Here is a 19,618-nt window from a genome sequence, read left to right on the forward strand (position 1 = left end):
GCCCATAGTATTAGGTGCATTAGTCAGAGGGAAATGGGTCTGGGTGGGTTACTCTTCGGAGGGTCGATGTAGAATGGTTGAGCCGAAGGGCCTGTTTCCACACTGTAGGGAATCTACAGCAGGTCAGGCAGCATCCGAGGAGCAGGAAAATTGACGTTTCAGGCAAAAGCCCTTCATCAGTAAGGTCAAGATACCCTGTTCCCCTCTCACCTTGCCATTGATGCTGTGCACCCCTGTTAACAGCAACAAATTGCAGGTTTGAGTGCACATCTGTTAGTAGTGTATCTTCAGGTGGACCTGGATACCAACCTTTCTATAGATTTTGCCAAGCACTTATATGTCCTAAACCAAGACAGTAGACCAAACTTGGGTAGCCTCCCGCATCTTTCCTTCTGGTTTACCAAGGATTTTTGTATCACTGTCTGATGTTCTGCTGCCTTTTGCACAAAATACAACATGTCTCATGGTCAAATAAGAGGTATGTTATATTATTGCGGGTCAGCAGGTTCCCAGCTTCCAGCAGTCCTCCATGCGTTGGATACCTTGGGTGTTGCACCCTCTGGTAGCTGTGGACCTGTGCCAGTGATGTGCTCATCAGATTGTGACCCTGAACCTACTCTGAAGAATGGACCCACTGAGGTGAATCTCTCTGCTTTAGTGGATGGCGCAGGTGAATGTCATGCTAGTGCCTTCTCTGAGGTTGTGGCATCTTGTGCTTCGTCCTCATTTGGCAGCTGTTAATGCCTGCAGTAGGAGAGAGAAAGAATCAGTTGCTGTTGATGCTGTTGCTTATGTAAACAAATATTTACAGTGCACATCTAAGAACAGCATACTACGGGCTACCTCACTAACTTCTCGTGACAGTCCTGTCTCTCCATAGGTGCAGTCTCAGTCATTAGGCCTTCCCTGCCAAATCTGCAGCATCCTTCTTGAAAGATGTGAAGATACAACAAATAGCATCCTTGTGCTGGTCTGGGCCAGCTCCCTTATGTTAAGAGTGATCTAAATCTGCAAGCAAAGAAAGAGAAGGACCGAGTGTGACTGCAATGGGTGGATTTGATGGATATATAGCCATGCCAGGTCCTGAGCTGTCCTTAGCAAGTGATTAAGAAATGCATTGCCCAGCAACTGTTAGAACACCGACAGCATGAGATAGCTGTTAAACATTCAGTGTGTATGTACCATGTGCTCCGAGATTTATAGAATAGTGTCCTTTGCGATGTGACTGTGCAATGCCACAGTTGGACTGAAAGATGTCTATATGAATTTGGCTTTGCATTGACAAGATAGGGCCAATTAAACTTACACAGCACAAGAGATCATTCATCCTCTTCTTGCACTGGATTCAGGTTCTTTTGTACAAGTTTTGGATGCTGACCTGTACTGTGACCTCACTCTAGTTTCCTCGCCATGATAGGGGTCTTCCCTGCCACTACCACAGGAGAAGAGGATCTCCCTTCTCTCTTGGACAGTCTGGAGAAGAACATCTTAAGAGGAATCACTGAAAAGCTGAGCCAGTTTCAGCTGGGGTGTTAGAAATCTCTGGGGGAGCAGATATTGGGGTGACCAACGCATGCTAAAAGACCCTACACCATTGAGCTCTGTATCTACTCTGTATGATTGGCCAAACAAATTATATGAGGAGAAAGTGAGGTCTGCAGATGCTGGAGATCAGAGATGGAAATGTGTTGCTGGAAAAGCGCAGCAGGTCAGGCAGCATCTAGGGAACAGGAGAATCGACGTTTCGGGCATTAGCCCTTCTTCATTCCTGAAGAAGGGCTAATGCCCGAAACGTCGATTCTCCTGTTCCCTAGATGCTGCCTGACCTGCTGCGCTTTTCCAGCAACACATTTCCATCTATCAAACAAATTATATAACAACTTGCATGCTTAAGTAATGAGCTGAAAACAGAATGATTGTACAAGAAAACTCATCTCAGCCCCAAGAAAAAGTGAACCACTAATTGGCTTAACACGCCATATTTAGATTTCACATTAGAAAACTCTGCTCCCAAAGTTCTTAATGGTTTGAAGGACAAAAAAATGTTAAAGAGATAGAGATGTGTGAAGATGTGACAAGATTTCAACAGCAGTATTTAAATGAGGTATTGTAAGGCTTTGTGCCAGCAAAATAACCTAGAAATTTTGGTTAATAACCAAGCTTATATTTTCTACTGCGTTTTTTGTTATGTAAGGTGTGAAAACATTTCTGTGACTGTGCTGGATGTTACTTCAGGGTTTCAGGAACGTAGTCGGTCATAAAATGTTTACAGGACATCTTTAAAGGCCAAGAAAGTGACTTACTAACCTTATATCGCAGCCATTGCAACAAAATCTTCTTAAGACTGAAATTTTGATTTAAAGTAGCTTATACAATATAAGGAGAGTGCCAATATGCAGAATACTTACTCAACCTGGTATTGACTCTCAGTGCCAATAGAACTGATACTTCTTGGTAAGGTAGCTACAGGAAAAAAAAATTCAATTATTTTACCCTGGAGAGTGCTTTGACATATGCAGGATGGAATTGTTTTGATTATTATATGCATACAAAGATTATAAATCAATTTTTAGGAAGTTGCATGATTTCAAAAAGGCCCAATAATCTTCATTATAAAATTAAACATTCCAAAAATTGTCTGTTGAATAATTTGTGTTTTCACATACGTTTTATTACTAAATCAATGTGGCTGTAATCTTGCTGATGTTCTGATTGCCCATGGGATACCAGGTGGCAACACCTGAACTGTCAAAATTCTGAATGTTTATTCCACATCTGAACTGTTATGGGAAGCTGTAATACTTAACAAGCCCTTTCACCGAAAATAAACCATTATATATAACCTTTAGAGTCAAATTTGGCCTCCATGACTTTTCCCCAAATTAATCCAGCTGGTCTGTGCTGAAAGCTGCTGATGAGATTACCCTGGAGAAGGAGGCTCTGTCTATCTTAATTGTTCTAAATAGTAACATATCCATTTTGCAAGCCTGTGCTATATTCTGCCTCTACAAAGACACTGACATGAAAAGCATTGGCATGCATGCACGACCACCATTTTCTGGGCCACCAATTTCAACACACTTCAAGTTCTGAAAACCTAGCCCCTGAAGTCTGGAAGCATTACAATACTGTCTTAACTTCTTGACATATTTTGAAAACATCTCAGAAATGAGGAGGGACCCCTAAGAAAATACCAAAAGCAGAGATACAGGATCACTGGGAACACATTGATAGACTTTAGAAGCCCTACAGTGTGGAAACAGGCCATACTGCTGTCTGAAGAACATCCCGCTCAGACTCACCTCCCCCCTACCCTATCTCTGTAAGCCTGCACTTCCCATGACTAATTTACCCAACCTACACATCCCTGAACACTACGGGCAATTTAGCATGGCCAATCCACCTAACTTGCACATCTTTGGATTGTGGGAGGAAACTGGAGAACCCAGACTAAACCCATGCAGACACAGGGAGAATGTGCAAACACCAACGATCACCCAAAGCTGGAATTGAACCCAGGACCCTGGCATTGTGAGACAGCAGTATTAACCACTGACCCACCATGCTGCCCTGTTGTTGTTGGATTGTTGGCATGAGCCATGTACATTCCAAACTGAGTGCTATTTGGATACTTCTAATATATGGGAAACCATTGATAGTCATGGGAGCAAAGACTTGGACAGCGAAGGCAGTCCATGGAATGCACAAGAAGACTCATATAAAAAAAACAATGGCATGGGGGTGACTGAATTAGGTGAGAAGTGAAATTGCAAATTTCCAGTGGTGAGCTGATATGCAGAGTCAGTGACATATTTCCAATGTGTCAGGCTTCAGACCATCCTATAGGAGCTAGTACATGTGATATATATTGGCATAAAACAGGTTTTAGTAAGGTTCTGCCTTCAAAAGGAAGTCAATGGCACATAAGAAAGTAATTGTAGGTGATTCTGTAGACAGCGGATTCTTCAGGATGGCAGTGCCAGCAAGGCAACTACTGCAGCTGAAATGGACTCATGGCCCAGTGACAGCCTGGCCTGGTAGCGGAGCCAGGGACTCTTGGTTGCAGGTTGAGTGTGGGTTCAGTGACTTCAGCAAAGTGGTCCCAACAGGGAAGAGATAGTGCCTAAAGTAGGGGAACTCCTACGTTGGTGGGTCCGGTGCAGACAACAGCGACGGGGTGGAGGTCTCCCTTGAGGCTAGGTGCCAGCATAGACAGAGTTGGAAAGACTGAAACTCTGAACTTTTTACTTTATTTTTCTGATTTATTTCTATGACTTATAATGATGGACTATTTATTTCTTTACTTCTCTTTGTTTTTGTTTACTAAGAATTTAATCTTAAGTATCTGTACCTAGGTACCTTTCTTCTTAAGTTGGTTCTGTAACACGGTAACTGTAAACCTTTCACTGTACTCACGTGAGTACATGTGACAATAAAGCTAATTTAATTCAATTCGTGTCTGTTTAAAGTGGCATGCCACAGTCAGCTTTATGCAGTTGTGTTCAGGTCAGAGTTTTTTTCTTGTTAAAGTCTATGACACAAGGCTAATAAGAGGAGAAAGACAGTGTTCATGGAAGTTTGGGATCTGCACAGGCAAATCACTGGTGAGAGTGGGGTGGACTGGCTTCAGAAGCATCGAAGTGTGGAAGGAAGATCCAAGGGAAGACAAAGATTACAGTCAGAGGAATGAAACAGTGAAATGGAAAGGGCCTGGCATCCTGGATATAGTGGGGTCAGTCAATCAAATTAAGAAAATAATGAACCAAAAGTGTCAATACTGAGAGCCCATCCATTTGTGTTGGTTAGCACAGGCCTTTAAGGGCTGTGTTTACTTACAACAATCACACCGATAAGGGTGAGCTTAAATAATATCCTTTTCAACACACAGAAGGGTGGGTCAGCTCAGCCTGCAAGTTGAGCTATGTCCCACAGAATAGTGAGTACAACAATGGACATGTACATTCAAAAACAGTGAACAAAAAAAAAACATTGTTTCTTCCATAATAACAGAAAAGTCTCTTACTTCTCTGTAAGTATTAAAATGTTATAAAAGAATTGTACCTGTTATATCAAGGCAGCCAGGGCTTTCAAGAGAATATGATTGAAGACTGTTGCTGAGGTGTGCTGCTTCTGTTCTGGACAGTGACTGAGGCAATCGTCCCTGACTAAAGAAACTAGAGGAAGAACTATGACCTGTAAGAAAAAACAAACTATCACAAGATTTTGGACTTGATTAACAATTCCCAACTGAATCAAGTAACTAATCAGATATTTTCACATGATTTATAAGAAAAAATTCAAATAGCAATATATTTATTTGAGTATATTTTATTGATGTTGTTACATATTTCAGTACCTCACCCAAGTGGTTATTTTTGAAATTTATTGTTGGCATGACTCAGTAATTTCAAACTACTGATTACAGAACACAGGCAAGGTGATATTAAAACAAAATCTCATTCTCTGCTCAACTAATTTTCTCTCAAGCACATTTTTTGGCAATGCTCATTGCATATCAAATACAAATGACAAATGCCAAGTTGTGTGTAGTCTCATAGAAAAGACAAATGTGAAGATACAATAAGGCAATGACATCACCTTCAAATTGGAAAAGTCAGGTAATTTATCCCTCTCCACACTGCAAAACCTCAATAGTGTTTTTTTTTTGCTCCCTACTGCCAAATTAGCTAACATGAGAGAATAAGAATCAAATCTTGGGGTTTCTCATCTGTACACATCTCTAACATAAGAAGATGAGAAATAGGAGAGCAGTAGGCTATCTGGCCCATTGAACCTGCTTCGTCAATCAATAAGATCATGGTTGAACTTCAGCTCCACTTACCCTCCCGCTCACCATAACCCTTAATTACTTTACTGTTCAAAAATCTATCGATCCTTGCTTTTAAAACATACAATGAGGTAGCCTCAACTGCTTCACTGGGCAGGGAATTCCTCAGATTCAAGATTAGAGTGGTGGTGGAAAAGCACAGCAGGTCAGGCAGCATCCGAGAAGCAGGAAAATCGACGTTTCGGGCAAAAGCCCTTCATCAGGAATGTAGGTGGGAGCCTTGGGGATGGAGAGATAAATCGGGGTGGTGATGGGGGAGGTGGTGCTGGGGAGAAGGTAGCTAAGAGTGCAACAGGTGGATGGAGGTGGGGATGAAGATGATAGGTTGCAGAGAAGGGTGGAGTTGAAATGTTCGGCCATGGGGCAGTGGGGTTGATTGGTGCGGGCGTCCCGGAGAGAGTCCCTAAAGCACTCTGTGAGAAGGCGTCTGGTTTCCCCAATGTAAAGGAGACCATATCGGGAGCAACAGATACAATAAATGACATTTGTGGATGTGCAGGTGAAACTTTGATGGATGTGAAAGGTTCCTTTGGGACCTTGGATGTAGGTGAGGGGGGAGGTGAGGGCGCAGGTTTTGGAGTTCCTGTGGTGGCAGGGCAGGGTGCCAGGAAGGGAGGGTGAGTTGTTGGGGGCGTGGATCTGACGAGGTGGTCATGGAGGCAACAGTCTTTGCGGAAAGCGAATTGGAGTGGGGAGAGAAGTATATCCCTGGTGATGGGGTCTGTATGTAGGTGGAGGAAATGTCACCAGATGATGCAGTTTAAGTGGAGTTTGGAAGGTGAGGACCAGGGGGGTTCTTTCCTTGTTGCGGTTGGAGAGATGGGATTTGAGGGCGGATAAATCATTTATTGTATCCGTTGCTCCCAATGCAGTCTCCTTTACATTGGGGAGACTCGATGCCTTTTCGCAGAGCGCTTTAGGGAATATCTCTGGGATACCTACACCAATCAACCCCACGTCCCGTGGCCGAACATTTCAACTCCCCCTCCCAATCTGCTGAGGACATGCAGGTCCTGGGCTTCCTTCATTGCCACACCCTCACCACCCGATGCCTGGAGAAAGAATGCCTCATCTTCCGCCTCGGAACACTTCAACCCCGGGCATCAATGTGGACTTCACCAGTTTCCTCATTTCCCCTCCCCCCAGCATACCCCCAGTTCCCACCTTCCAACTCAGCACTGTCCTCATGACCTGTCCTACCTGCCAATCTCCCTTCCCACCTATCTGCTCCACCCTCCCTTCTGACCTATCACCTTCATCCGCACCCCCATCCACCTATTGCACTCTTAGTTACCTTCTCCCCAGCCCCCACCCCCTCCCATTTACATCTCCACCCCAGAGGCTCCCTGCCTCATTCCTGATGAAGGGCTTTTGCCCGAAACGTTGATTTTCCTCCTCCTCGGATGCTGCCTGACCTGCTGTGCTTTTCCAGCACCACTCTGATCTTGACTCTGATCTCCAGCATCTGCAGTCCTCATTTTCGCCTAATTCCACAGATTCACAATCTTTGGGAGAAAGATTTGCTCCTCAATTCAGTCCTAAATCTGCTCCCCTTTATTTTGAGGACTTAGTTCTAGTTTCACCCGCCAGTGAAAACAACCTTCCTGTTTCTACCTTATCTGTTCCCTTCATAATTTTATACGTCTCTGTGAGATTCCCCCTCAATCTAAATTCCAATAAGTATAGTTCCAATCAACTCAATCTCTCCTTATAAGGCAACCCTTTCAATTCCAGAGTCAACCTAGTGAACCTCCTCTGCACCCCCTCCAGTGCCAGTACATCCTTTCTCAAGTAAGGAGGACAAAACTGTGCACAATACTCCAGATGTAGCCTCACCAGCACCTTATATAGCTGCATCATAGCCTTCCTTTTTAAACTTCATCCCCCTAGCAATGAAGGACAATATTCCATATGCCTTCTTAATTATCTGCTGCACCCACAATCCAACTATTTTTGCACAAGGACACCCATGTTCCTTGGGGCACAGCAGCATGTTGCAATCATTAGATCATCAGTGGTACTTAGTTTTGCCTAACTGCAGATTCAACTCCAGATCATTTGGAGGTAAGAGCATGAATGTTCGATGGCAACAGGAACAGGCATAGCTCCAGTGTTCTAACAATTATTAGGCGTACAGCTGGCTAAATCTTACTGCTTACTATCCAGATGTGACTAATAGTCATTTGGTTGAGTTAATAAAGAGTAACTGAAATCATGGAAAGTTATATCAAAATTTTAAGACTAGAAGGAAGACCAAAATGTGGGCAAGAAAAATGTTTGAAAATACATATCCATTAGTCATTTTACTACCAACAACTAAATTAAAGAAAATCATTTCTCTAAAGCTAACATTTCAATTGGATTGTTATTAATTCTCAGTTTACATGCATCAAGCAGTTGAAAAATTTAGTACTTTAATACCTAATTATTCAACCTTGCTTTTAAGTGTGATTTTTTCCCTATATTTTGATGTATCTCAAATGTAATCAAAGTGCTGCAGCTGAAGTCTATCAAAAAACTCAGCCCTAAATCTGCTCCCCTTTATTTTGAAGCCCTAGTTCTAGTTTCACCCGCCAGTTGAAACAACCTCCCTGCTTCTATCTTATCTATTCCCTTCATAATTTTATATGTCTCCATAAGAATTGAATTGAATTTATTGTCACGTGTACCGAGTCACAGTGAAAAGCTTCGTCTTGCGAGCAATACATGCAAACCACATAGTTAAGCAGCATAGATAGTAAATAATAGGTAAACAGCGGCAAAAACAAAAACACAGGTACAGGTGAATGCGAAGAGTTTGTGAGTCCATTCAGTATTCTAACAACAGTAGGGTAGTAACTGTTTTGAAAATGGCTGATGCGTGTGTTCAGGCTTCTGTACCTTCTTCCCGATGGTAGAGGTTGTAGAAAAGCATTGCCAGGGTGGGATGGATCCTTGAGAATGCTGGCGGCCTTTCTTGACAATGGGTCTGGTAGATGGATTCTCTTGATGGGAGGCTGGCCTTTGTGATTGTCTGGGCTGAGTTCACCACTCTCTGTAACCGTCTCCGATCTTGAATGGTACAGTTGCCATACCAGGTAGCGATACATCCAGACAGAATGCTCTCGATGGCGCACCAATAAAAGTTAGCCAGGGTAATCGCCATCATACCAAATTTTCTCAGCTGCCTGAGGAAGAAGAGACATTGTTGGGCCTTTGTAACCAGTGCGTCCGCATGAAGAGTCGAAGAAAGCTTGTTGTTGATGACCACTCCCAGGACCTTGACACTCTCCACTCATTCCGCCTCTGTGCTGTTAATGTGTAGGGGGCATGAGTAACATCCCACCGAAAGTCAATAATGAGTTCCTTGGCTTTGCTGGCATTGAGAGCTAGGTTGTTCTCAGTGCACCATTTTTCCAGGTCTTCCACCTCCCATCAGTAGTCTCTTTTGTCGCCATCTGAAATTCAACCGACTATAGTGGTGTCATCAGCGAATTTGAAATTGGCATTAGTCTGGTATTTGCGACACAGTCATGGGTATATAGTTAGTACAGTAGGGTGCTGAGCACGCACCCATGGGGGGCTCCAGTGTTGAGTGTTAGTGAGGATGAAATATTGTCCCCAATCTTCACTGATTGTGGCCTGTGGGTCAGGAAACTGAGAATCCAGTTGCAGTGGGTGGGGCTTAGTCCGAGATCACTAAGTTTAGTCATCAGTCTCAAGGGGATAATAGTGTTGAAGGCTGAACTGTACTCAGAGTATGATTCTTACATAGCTGTTCTTGGTGTCAAGATGGGCAAGTGATATGGTATCTGACGTGGATCCAATACGCAAATTGGAGTGGGTCAAGAGTAGTGGGGATGCTGGAGTTGATTAATGCCATGACTGCCCCCTCAATCTGAATTCCAATGAGTACAGTTTCAGTCCCAGAGTGTGATGACCTTTGCACAGAAAGTGGCATTGTAATGAAATTTTGAAATTACATTTAAAGTGTCTGTGGTATCTGTAAGTGAAGGTTTGGAGGACAAATTTAGTTCAAAGAGGCTGACATGCTGCCTTTGTCACAAGAAGGGGCACATGAAGGCTGCTGAATACTGGGAAAACAATTGTCTAGACAAGGTGTATTTCCCCAGGTAATAATGTCCTGACTGTTGAAATTCATGGCAAGATAGGAGTCTCTGTTACAATAATTGAGAGAATGAATTGACAGCTGGAAAGCTACAATAAGGGTAAACGGTCCCTATGTTCATCTGGTGAAGCAGGGAAATCAATTATTATTCTTGCGTCAGTTATTGATGAAACATTGAAAACAATGGTAGGGTCTGCGGCACTTTAGTTAAGGTAATGGTTCTGAAAGAGTTAACTTTGGAGGCTGCATGAAACCGTACCCAATCTGGTGAGCCAAACTGCCTTGGATGAACAAAGGGAGAGTTTAGTTTGAGATTCAAATGGAGACAGATGTCACCATAATCTTGGCTAATATGTTTAACTAGCTAATGTAACATATACCTTTTGCAATTATGGAATACCACTTATCACATTCTTGTTAAAACAATTATCTCTAACGGTTTATCTTTTACCACTGTTAACCAATAGGCCCTTGGACCTGGTGTGGAATGGAAGGCTCATTATAAGAAAATAATATAGAATTTCCTCATGGCATGGTTAAGTTTAAGTCTTCCAAAGAACAGATTAAAACAGCATTGATTTATTGCAGGATTAAAAGCTTTAAATTCAGAAATACAACAGTATGTAGATACTGCAATAAATTAAAATAGCTGAAAGGCAAGAAGTCTATCTAATCACATTAAACAGAAAATGGCAGGAGAAATAATACTATCTCAAAGATTAAACATCAGAAATAGGCCAAATAAAACACACGGTTGGACATCTTGGAGGAAACATCTCTTAAGATATAAAACTTCTTCAAAATTAAATACTAAATATCAATCTGAACAAGTAAATACACCCCTGTATTCAATAGGACCTGCAAATAAGAATGTTATAAATCATTAAGATATAAAAGAAGAAGCATGTACTTTTGATAATGCTCTAACAGCTTCTGATAAAGACTTAAATCTGCGAATAAAGAATACTTTCGAAAGAAGAAGATTCAACAGAAGAATCTAGCATCCAGAGTAATAAATAATTGTGCTAATGATCTCCACAGATTAGTGCAAAACTGTGACTGTGGAGCACTGAAATCAGAATTTGTTAGAAACAGAATAGTTGGAATTATTGATAAACGTTTGTCAGATCTATTGCAGTCCAAAGAATACTTGACTCTGGAGAAAGCTGTTAAAATTGTGTAGAAGCAGAAAGCAGGAAGATCCACAGATAAATCCTGAGAGAAAAATGACAATACTTTCATAACTATCTATCTAATTTATAAGGTATAAATGCTCCAAAGATACATATGACAAGCTAATCTAAGAATAGGTCAAACAGCAGATACTAAGAGCCAATGTTAGCAATGCTGAACAAAAAAAGTCTTATAAGCACAAACAATGCTCAGTTATGACAGATCACTTCCAGAAATTACAGAATTAGACTGCAATTTCAGAGCAGGAAAAGCTATTCATGGAAAAATGATAATGTAATAGAATTACAACCATTAGAAAAAAATTCAAGATATTCCACATAAATTGATAATTCACCAAATTGAGATTGACAGAACTGGCTCATGTCAATGATGGTATCATACATTTTAAGCTTGACTCGGGGAAGTATTACTGTCCTTTCAAATCAAATACCATGTCTGAACTATGAAACTACACAGTTCAGATGGAATAACTTCCAACATTAGAGGTATGCTACAAGTAACATTGAGACACAAAGAGAGCAATAGAGTTGAAAATAGATACTTAAATCACAATTAACCATGTTTGATTCACTTGATCATAACATCCTTGAAATAGCAGAAGCAGTTCAATGTGTTCCACTACACTTACCCAGAGTAGAATCCTTTATGGGGCTTGGACTGGAACTACTGGAGTGATCTGAAATGTTCAACTCATCATCCATTTCTAGACATATATCTATAGTACAATAGAAAGTAACACTGACACATTTTAAACTGAAGACGTATGAAAAATATCAGTGTTACAGCAACAATTTCATAGGTTTTATATCAGTTACCAATAAAATAAAAGTTCATATCAAAACCATATAACCATTTTACAATTCACAGCCTTAAGGATATCATTGGAACAGATCATGACTACAGTTAATATAAAATATTACATTCTAATTGTTTACAAAATTTCTGAGATATTATAACTATTCACATTTTCAAAATGCCGAAAATAATTACAATGTATATTTTAACTAAATTATTTGTATTATTTATTCACCATTTAATAACATTATAGATATGCTAAACCTTTATTGCAGTAAATCTCTACCTATTTAATGTTAAGAAATTCAGTTATACCTTTTTCTGTGTTCTCAGCAGAATTAATATTCTCAATAAATATTGCATCATTCAGTCTCTCATTCCCATCTTTAATATGCTGTGCATGTGTATCATCTAATGTGCTATCATTGGTTTCTGATGACTCACTCTTCAGACTGGTTGTTCCACTGCTGCTTCCAAGATTTGACTTATCAAAATGGTCCTTTAATGAAAGAAGGCAAACTTTACTGTAGAAGATAATTCACCATTTTAATTGCAGAATTTCCCACACAATAATTCAACTACATACTGCAGCTTAAGTTCTGTGGAAGACACTTCAAATTTCAATGCACCGTGTGGGCAGCACGGTGGCACAGTGGTTAGCACTGCTGCCTCACAGCGCCAGAGACCCGGGTTCAATTCCTGCCTCAGGCGACTGACTGTGTGGAGTTTGCACGTTCTCCCCGTGTCTGCGTGGGTTTCTTCCGTGTGCTCCAGTTTCCTCCCACAGTCCAAGATGTGCAGGTCAGGTGAATTGGCCATGGTAAATTGCCCGTAGTGTTAGGTAAGGGGTAAATGTAGGGATATGGGTGGGTTGGGCTTCGGCGGGTCGGTGTGGACTTGTTGGGCCGAAGGGCCTGTTTCCACACTGTAAGTAATCTAATGTGCCATTAAAAATATAACTCATATTTGGTTGGTCAGTGGAATCAATAGAAATTTCTGTTGAGTAACATTAAATTCAAAACAGTATTGCCAGTGTTTGCGAAGATATTCCTAAGTAGGCCTATATGTTTCACATTGCTTCTCACGTATAAAGAAGGCCAAGCAAAGAAAGGAGAATGTGGTGATGAGTGCAAAAAGCCTCACTTGGCTGAGATCTGAACACTAGAGAGCTGCCAAACTGAGTCAGCAGCAGGCTGGTGAGAGAACCAAAATGAGAAAAGAATCTTCATGACCTCAACCTCAGCAATCTAACTGTTGAAGATGCATTTTTTCTATAAGAACATTGGTGAGAATGGTTACCGTACAGGCCTTGTTAAAACCAAGCTCCAGTTTCACATCAAGAACACCCTCCATTTTGTTGTGCAGCACTACCAGTGTGAGTAGTAGGATAGATTAAGAACACATTTAGACATTGAAAATTGTATGCCTATAACATTATATGGCTCAAAAGCGGTGGAATTGCATAATATTAAAACCTGTAACCTCATGGCCCCAGCACATCCCATGTACCTCCTTCACCATTCTGCCATATGGCCAACAGTGGTTTAATTAAGGATGTGGAAAAGCATGTTGAGAGCAATAGCAGGTGTATCCTGAAAATGGGGGCCAATCTGGTGAAGCTGAAGGTTAAACAGTGACTGTATTATATATGAGATAGACTGTGCAATCTCACAATTGATTAAAGTAAAGAATAATTAACACTGTCGTTTTGAACATGACTGTCATCTAGATTAGAGCTGAAAATGTGTTGCTGGAAAAGCGCAGCAGGTCAGGCAGCATCCAAGGAGCAGGAGAATCGACGTTTCGGGCATGAGCCCTTCTTCAGGAATGTCATCCTGCCATCTAGATTATTATATTTCAGATTTAAGTCTTGTGACATCAAAAATGCTCAGAATGTACAAATCAAAGAAAGTACAGGCAGCATATAAAAAAAGGTTATGAATAAATATTTCGTCTAATCTTACACTGAATCTAATGGACTACAATGTTCATAATATTCCAACAAATAAAATTTAAACGCTTACCTGTGATAGCATGGAGATCTGGTGATGGTAAGTCATTACATTTCTGTTAGCTTCCATGAAATACCTCTGTGTGCGTCTTCTCTCCCGATCAAGCTTCTTCTCCATTGTTATCTGCATTGTGCATAAGTTATCCATGTACTTCATCATAACATCTGAAATCATTGCACTTACTTCCACAACATCTGGTCGTTCTTCTGAATCAGGGGTCAAACATCTGTGGGAATAGATATATATATATATATACACAAAACAAAATTCAGCTTCTAAATAAAAATGCCATGACTTTTAAAGTTGCACATGCTCAACTGAATACATACATATGAATATATATCATGTAACTCCAGTACCACATGATATGTTGCAGAAGCCTATATGGATGCTGAGAAATCCTCACAAAAATGTTGAAAATAGTAATAGTATATTGGCTTCATGCTTGGCAGGGACAATTTAAAGTCACAAAATCTGCATTTCTTTGATGATCCAATAGCATGAAATTGCTCTAAAACCAACTGTAGACACCAGTTCCATTCTTCAAAAATTTTATATCTACCTGTTGAAGGTGTATTAAAAATTATAAATTGCAGATATGAAAGGCAGAAGTTGCGGTAATATCAGGGCAGCTGCAAGTCCTCCATTCATCTGAAGCAGGCTGTAAGAAGAAGTAATAACTACACCTCTCTGTTCCCAAGAAAATTAGACATTCTGATGTGACTTGTCTTGAATATTTCAAAATTCAGCATGGCCAGTATGTTCAATTCCAAGTACTATGGGTTTTATTTACTGATTTTACCGTCTGGGAAAATGGTATGGCCTTGATCTGTGCTGCAACTATTCTATGATTCCACTTTCTAGTAGTAGACAAGCCTTAGACAATCCTTAACAACTCACACCACCTTGTATGCTTTTCACAAGCAGTGTGCCAAGATTCTTGTTAAACAAAAGTGAGATACCAATTGTTGGGGAGTAATGCTGGAGTAATGCTTGTTAAACACCTTGCGTAAGACACAACTCATCTCATTAATATTCAATTTTCAATTTTACTAAGCTCCCAAACAAGCTTGATGTCAGTAAAATTCAACAAGGAAACTACAGTGTATACCTGGTAGATTCAACTTGCTGCTTGCTCTGAATGACAAGAATGTTGCTTACGACCAAACTGCAGTCAAGGGCACGGCTTTTAGTGCTGCTGCATGTGGTGAAAGATGGTGAGCTGTTCTGAATGACTGAGGAGGCAGCATGGAGGGCATAGAGGTGAGTGGTGTGGGAGGTTATCAAGAGCGTGTGAGGGAAAATAGTGCATATTATAGTGACATTGGCAGGGCATGAGCCTTAGTGGGAAATGGCAAAATTAGAGGAAATGTGAGGTGGCAGGGAGAAGAGTGTAGCACTTATGCTGGTGGGGCACATATGTCACTGATCATCCTGTGGCACTGCTGAACATTCCTCCACACCCTGGAGACATACCCTGACCCGGGTGGCACCTGGCACCAGGCTGGCAGGGTCTTATGGCATGGCCTCTTTTCATGGTACGCTAGAAAGAGGATGCTTCTCATCTCGACCATCTCCAGTCCCTCTCAGAGGATCACAGTGCCATTTTCATCTTCTCACCAAGTTCTGACTCTGTCAATTAATAGGGTTGCATCAAGCAGGCTGGTTTGTCCAGGATGGTGTTGAGCTTTCTAAGCATTATTGAAGCTGCACTCATCTGGACAACTGGAAGTATTTCATCCCCTGACTCGTCTTGCATACTTCAAATTGGAGGATTGGTATGACCAGTACGTTTCTAGGCCATTTCATACAGCAGTTAGGATTTTACTATTTTACTCATTCACAGGATATGTCCCTGGCTAGACCAATAGACAATAGACAATAGGTGCAGGAGTAGGCCATTCTGCCCTTCGAGCCTGCACTACCATTCAATATGATCATGGCTGATCATCCTTAATCAGTATCCTGTTCCTGCCTTATCTCCATAACCCTTGATTCCACTATCCTTGAGAGCTCTATCCAACTCTTTCTTAAATGAATCCAGAGACTGGGCCCCCACTGCCGTCTGGGGCAGAGCATTCCACACAGCCACCACTCTCTGGGTGAAGAAGTTTCTCCTCATCTCTGTCCTAAATGGTCTACCCCGTATTTTTAAGCTGTGACCTCTGGTTCGGCACTCACCCATCAGCGGAAACATGTTTCCTGCCTCCAGAGTGTCCAATCCTTTAATAATCTTATATGTCTCAATCAGATCCCCTCTCAGTCTTCTAAACTCAAGGGTATACAAGCCCAGTCGCTCCAGTCTTTCAGTGTAAGGTAGTCCCGCCATTCCAGGAATTGACCTCGTGAACCTACGCTGCACTCCCTCAATAGCCAGAATGTCTTTCCTCAAATTTGGAGACCAGAACTGCACACAATATTCCAAGTGTGGTCTCACCAGGGCCCTGTACAGCTGCAGAAGAACTTCTTTGCTTCTAAAGGCCAATATGTAATTGCCCTTGCTGCAGTTCATGGGTTGAAACTTTATTGCTGGAACAGCACAGCAGGTCAGGCAGCATCCAGGGAACAGGAGATTCGACGTTTCGGGCACAGGCCCTTCTTCAGGAATGAGCAGAGAGTGTTCAGCAGGAGAAGATAAAAGGTAGGGAGGAGGGTCTTGGAGGAGTGGCGTTGGAAATGTGATAGGTGGAAAGAGGTCAAGGTGAGGGTGATAGGTCGGAGTAGGATGGAGGCGGAGAGGTCAAGAAGAAGACTGCAGGTCAGGAAGGCGGTGCCGGGCTGGAGGGATTCGGCTGAGACAAGGTGGGGGGAGGGGGGATGAAGAAACTGGTGAAGTCCAAGTTCATCCCCTGTGGTTGGAGGGTTCCCAGTCGGAAGATAAGACGCTCCTCCTCCGACCATCGCGTTGTTGTGGTTTGGCGGTGGATGAGTCCAATGACCTGCATATCCTCGGTGGAGTGGGAGGGGGAGTTGAAATGCTGTGCTACAGGGTGGTTGGGTTGGTTCGTCCGGGTGGCCCAGAGGTGCTCTCTGAATCGCTCCGCAAGTAGGCGGCCTGTCTCCCCAATATAGAGGAGGCCACACCGGCTGCAGCGGATGCAGTAGATGATGTGGGTGGAGGTGCAGGTGAATCTGTGGCGGATATGGAAGTTTCCTTTGGGGCCTTGGAGAGAAGTGAGGGGGGAGGTGTGGGCGCAAGTGTTGCACCTCCTGCGGTTGCAAGGGAAGGTGCCGGGAGTGGAGGTTGGGTCGGTGGGGTGTGTGGATCTGACAAGGGAGTCGCGGAGGGAGTGGTCTCTACGGAAAGCTGATAGGGGAGGGGAGGGAAATATATCCTTGGTGCTGGGGTCTGTTTGGAGGTGGCGGAAGTGACGGCGGATGATGCGCTGTACATGGAGATTGGTGGGGTAGTAGGTGAGGACCAGTGGGGTTCTGTCCTGGTGGCGGTTGGAGGGGCGGGGCTCAAGGGCGGAGGAGCGGGAAGTGGAGGAGATGCGGTGGAGGGCACCGTCGACCACGTCGGGGGGGAAATTGCGGTCCTTGAAGAAGGAGGCCATCTGTGTTGTACGTATTTTGAACTGGTCCTCCTGGGAGCAGATGCGGCGGAGACGAAGGAATTGGGAGAATGGGATGACGTTTTTACAGGGGGCAGGATGGGAGGAGGTGTAGTCCAGGTAGCTGTGGGAGTCGGTTGGTTTGTAGTAGATGTCCGTGTTGATTCGGTCGCCTGAGATAGAAACAGAAAGGTCTAGGAAGGGGAGGGAGGAGTCCGAGACTGTCCAGGTGAATTTGAGGTCGGGGTGGAAGGTGTTAGTGTAGTGGATGAACTGTTCAACCTCCTCGTGGGAGCACGAGGTAGCGCCGATACAGTCATCTATGTAGCGAAGGAAAAGATGGGGGGTGGGGCCAGAATAGTTGCGGAAGATGGATTGTTCCACATACCATTTCATGGGGAATACAGTGCTGTTAGGAACAAAGTTCCAGGATCTTGATTTAGCAGCAGCAAAGGAATCGCAAAAACGTTACAAGTCAGGAAGATGTATAGCTTGGAGAGGTAGTTGCAAGTGGTGGCATTTCCATTCATTTGCTGTACTTAGCCTTCTAGGTATGTCAAGGTGTCTTTGGAAGATACTATCCAAGGGCTGTTTGTGAGTTGTTGCAGTGAATCTTGTAGATGGTACATATTTCAGTCACTGTGCATTGATGAAGGGAGTGAAGGTTGAAAGTGGTGGATGACTGCCAAACAAGTTAATCAAGTTTCTTGAACATTGTTGGAGCTGCACTCATCCAGGTGAATGGAGAGTACTCTGTCATTCTTTCGACTTCTGCCTATTAGTTGGTGGACAGGATTAGGTCAGGCAGCATCTAGGGAACAGGAGAATCGACGTTTCGGGCATTAGCCCTTCTTCAGGAATGCCCGAAACGTCGATTCTCCTGTTCCCTAGATGCTGCCTGACCTGCTGCGCTTCTCCAGCAACACATTTCCATCTCTGATCTCCAGCATCTGCAGACCTCATTTTCTCTGGTGGACAGGATTAGGAGAGTTAGGAGTAAAGAGTCTGCCATACTACAATAGGTCTTGAGTCACATTGATGTCAAAAATGATTAAAGCAGCGGTTTGTGTTCTTTAAAGGTCATGAGTGAAGCAGGATTTACAGCAATCCCAAAATACTGGCTCTTAAAGTGTAAGCCTAAATTGTGGAGAAGCAAGATGTATGTAACATTCATGTGTGTAGAGTGCTTAAGGAGAATAGAGTGGCAGTGCTGTAGCACATGTCAGGAGTGAGATGGAAAACTCCTGACTTGCTTTGATGTGTGCGGCTCCAAGAACACTCAAGAAGCTTTGTCACTATTCAGGACAAAGCATATACAACATCCATAAATAATCAGACCCACCACCACTGATGCTCATTAGTGTGTACTATCAACATGAAGCACTGCATAAATTCACCAAGGTTCCTTAGATAGCACTTTCCAAACTGATGACCACTACTATCTAGATGGACAAGGGCAACAAATACACAGAATTACTACCATCTGCAAGTTTCCCTCTAAGCCAGTCACCATCCAGACTTGGAAATATAACTTTATTCTTTCAGTGTTGCTGAGTCAAAATCCTGAAACTTCTTCTCTAATGGGATAGTACGTCTATCTATATCTCATGAACTGCAACTGTTCAAAATTGTAACTTTTCAAGATCTAGTAGAGATGGTCAATAAATAGTGGCCCAGCAAGTGCCACATTCTGTGAGTAAATAAACAAAATATGCACCAAACATTTTTTTTAAAATGAGATATTGACATTTATTAAAAAGGATTTGGTGTACAAAAGTGAAGAAATCTTATTGAAATTGTTCCAGGTCTTGGTAATTTCACAACTGGAAAGTACAGTTTCCAGTTTTGATCTCCTTACCCAAGAAAGAATATACTAGCCATGGAAACAGTGTGACAAAGGTTCACTGGATTAAATCCTGGGGTGAGACATTGTCAGTACCAAGAGTTTGAACAGACTGAGCCTATATTCCTTAAAATTTAGAAGAATGATTGCTGATCTCATTCAAACATAGGAAATTTTGATAAAGTAGATACTGGGTGGATATTTTACCTCACTTTAAAATCTAGAACCACATGCAAAAGTTTCAGAACAAGGGGTTGGCAATTG

General features: G+C 42.4%; 1 protein-coding gene across 6 annotated transcripts in view; it reads right to left on the bottom strand.

Moving 5' to 3' along the window:
* The window catches only part of nek10 (NIMA-related kinase 10), a 251,318-nt gene that overhangs the window by 32,687 nt on the left and 199,013 nt on the right, over positions 1-19,618 (bottom strand). For 2 of the 6 annotated variants that reach the window (XM_043689493.2, XM_087986910.1), the window contains exons 26-30: positions 13,970-14,183; positions 12,261-12,444; positions 11,779-11,865; positions 5,062-5,193; positions 2,409-2,463 (exon numbers count right to left, since the gene is read on the bottom strand). In XM_043689493.2, the coding sequence (XP_043545428.2) occupies positions 2,409-2,463; positions 5,062-5,193; positions 11,779-11,865; positions 12,261-12,444; positions 13,970-14,183 (672 nt within the window). Of the gene's footprint in view, positions 1-613; positions 1,009-2,408; positions 2,464-5,061; positions 5,194-9,131; positions 9,286-11,778; positions 11,866-12,260; positions 12,445-13,969; positions 14,184-19,618 lie in introns of those variants that run through there. The other 4 variants (XM_087986913.1, XM_087986912.1, XM_087986911.1 and 1 more) reach the window with 4 other exon arrangements.

This window comes from Chiloscyllium plagiosum, unplaced genomic scaffold (assembly GCF_037043375.1).
Source record: "Chiloscyllium plagiosum isolate Xiang-an unplaced genomic scaffold, Cpla_swu_hap1 HiC_scaffold_5, whole genome shotgun sequence".
Lineage (NCBI taxonomy): Eukaryota > Metazoa > Chordata > Chondrichthyes > Orectolobiformes > Hemiscylliidae > Chiloscyllium > Chiloscyllium plagiosum.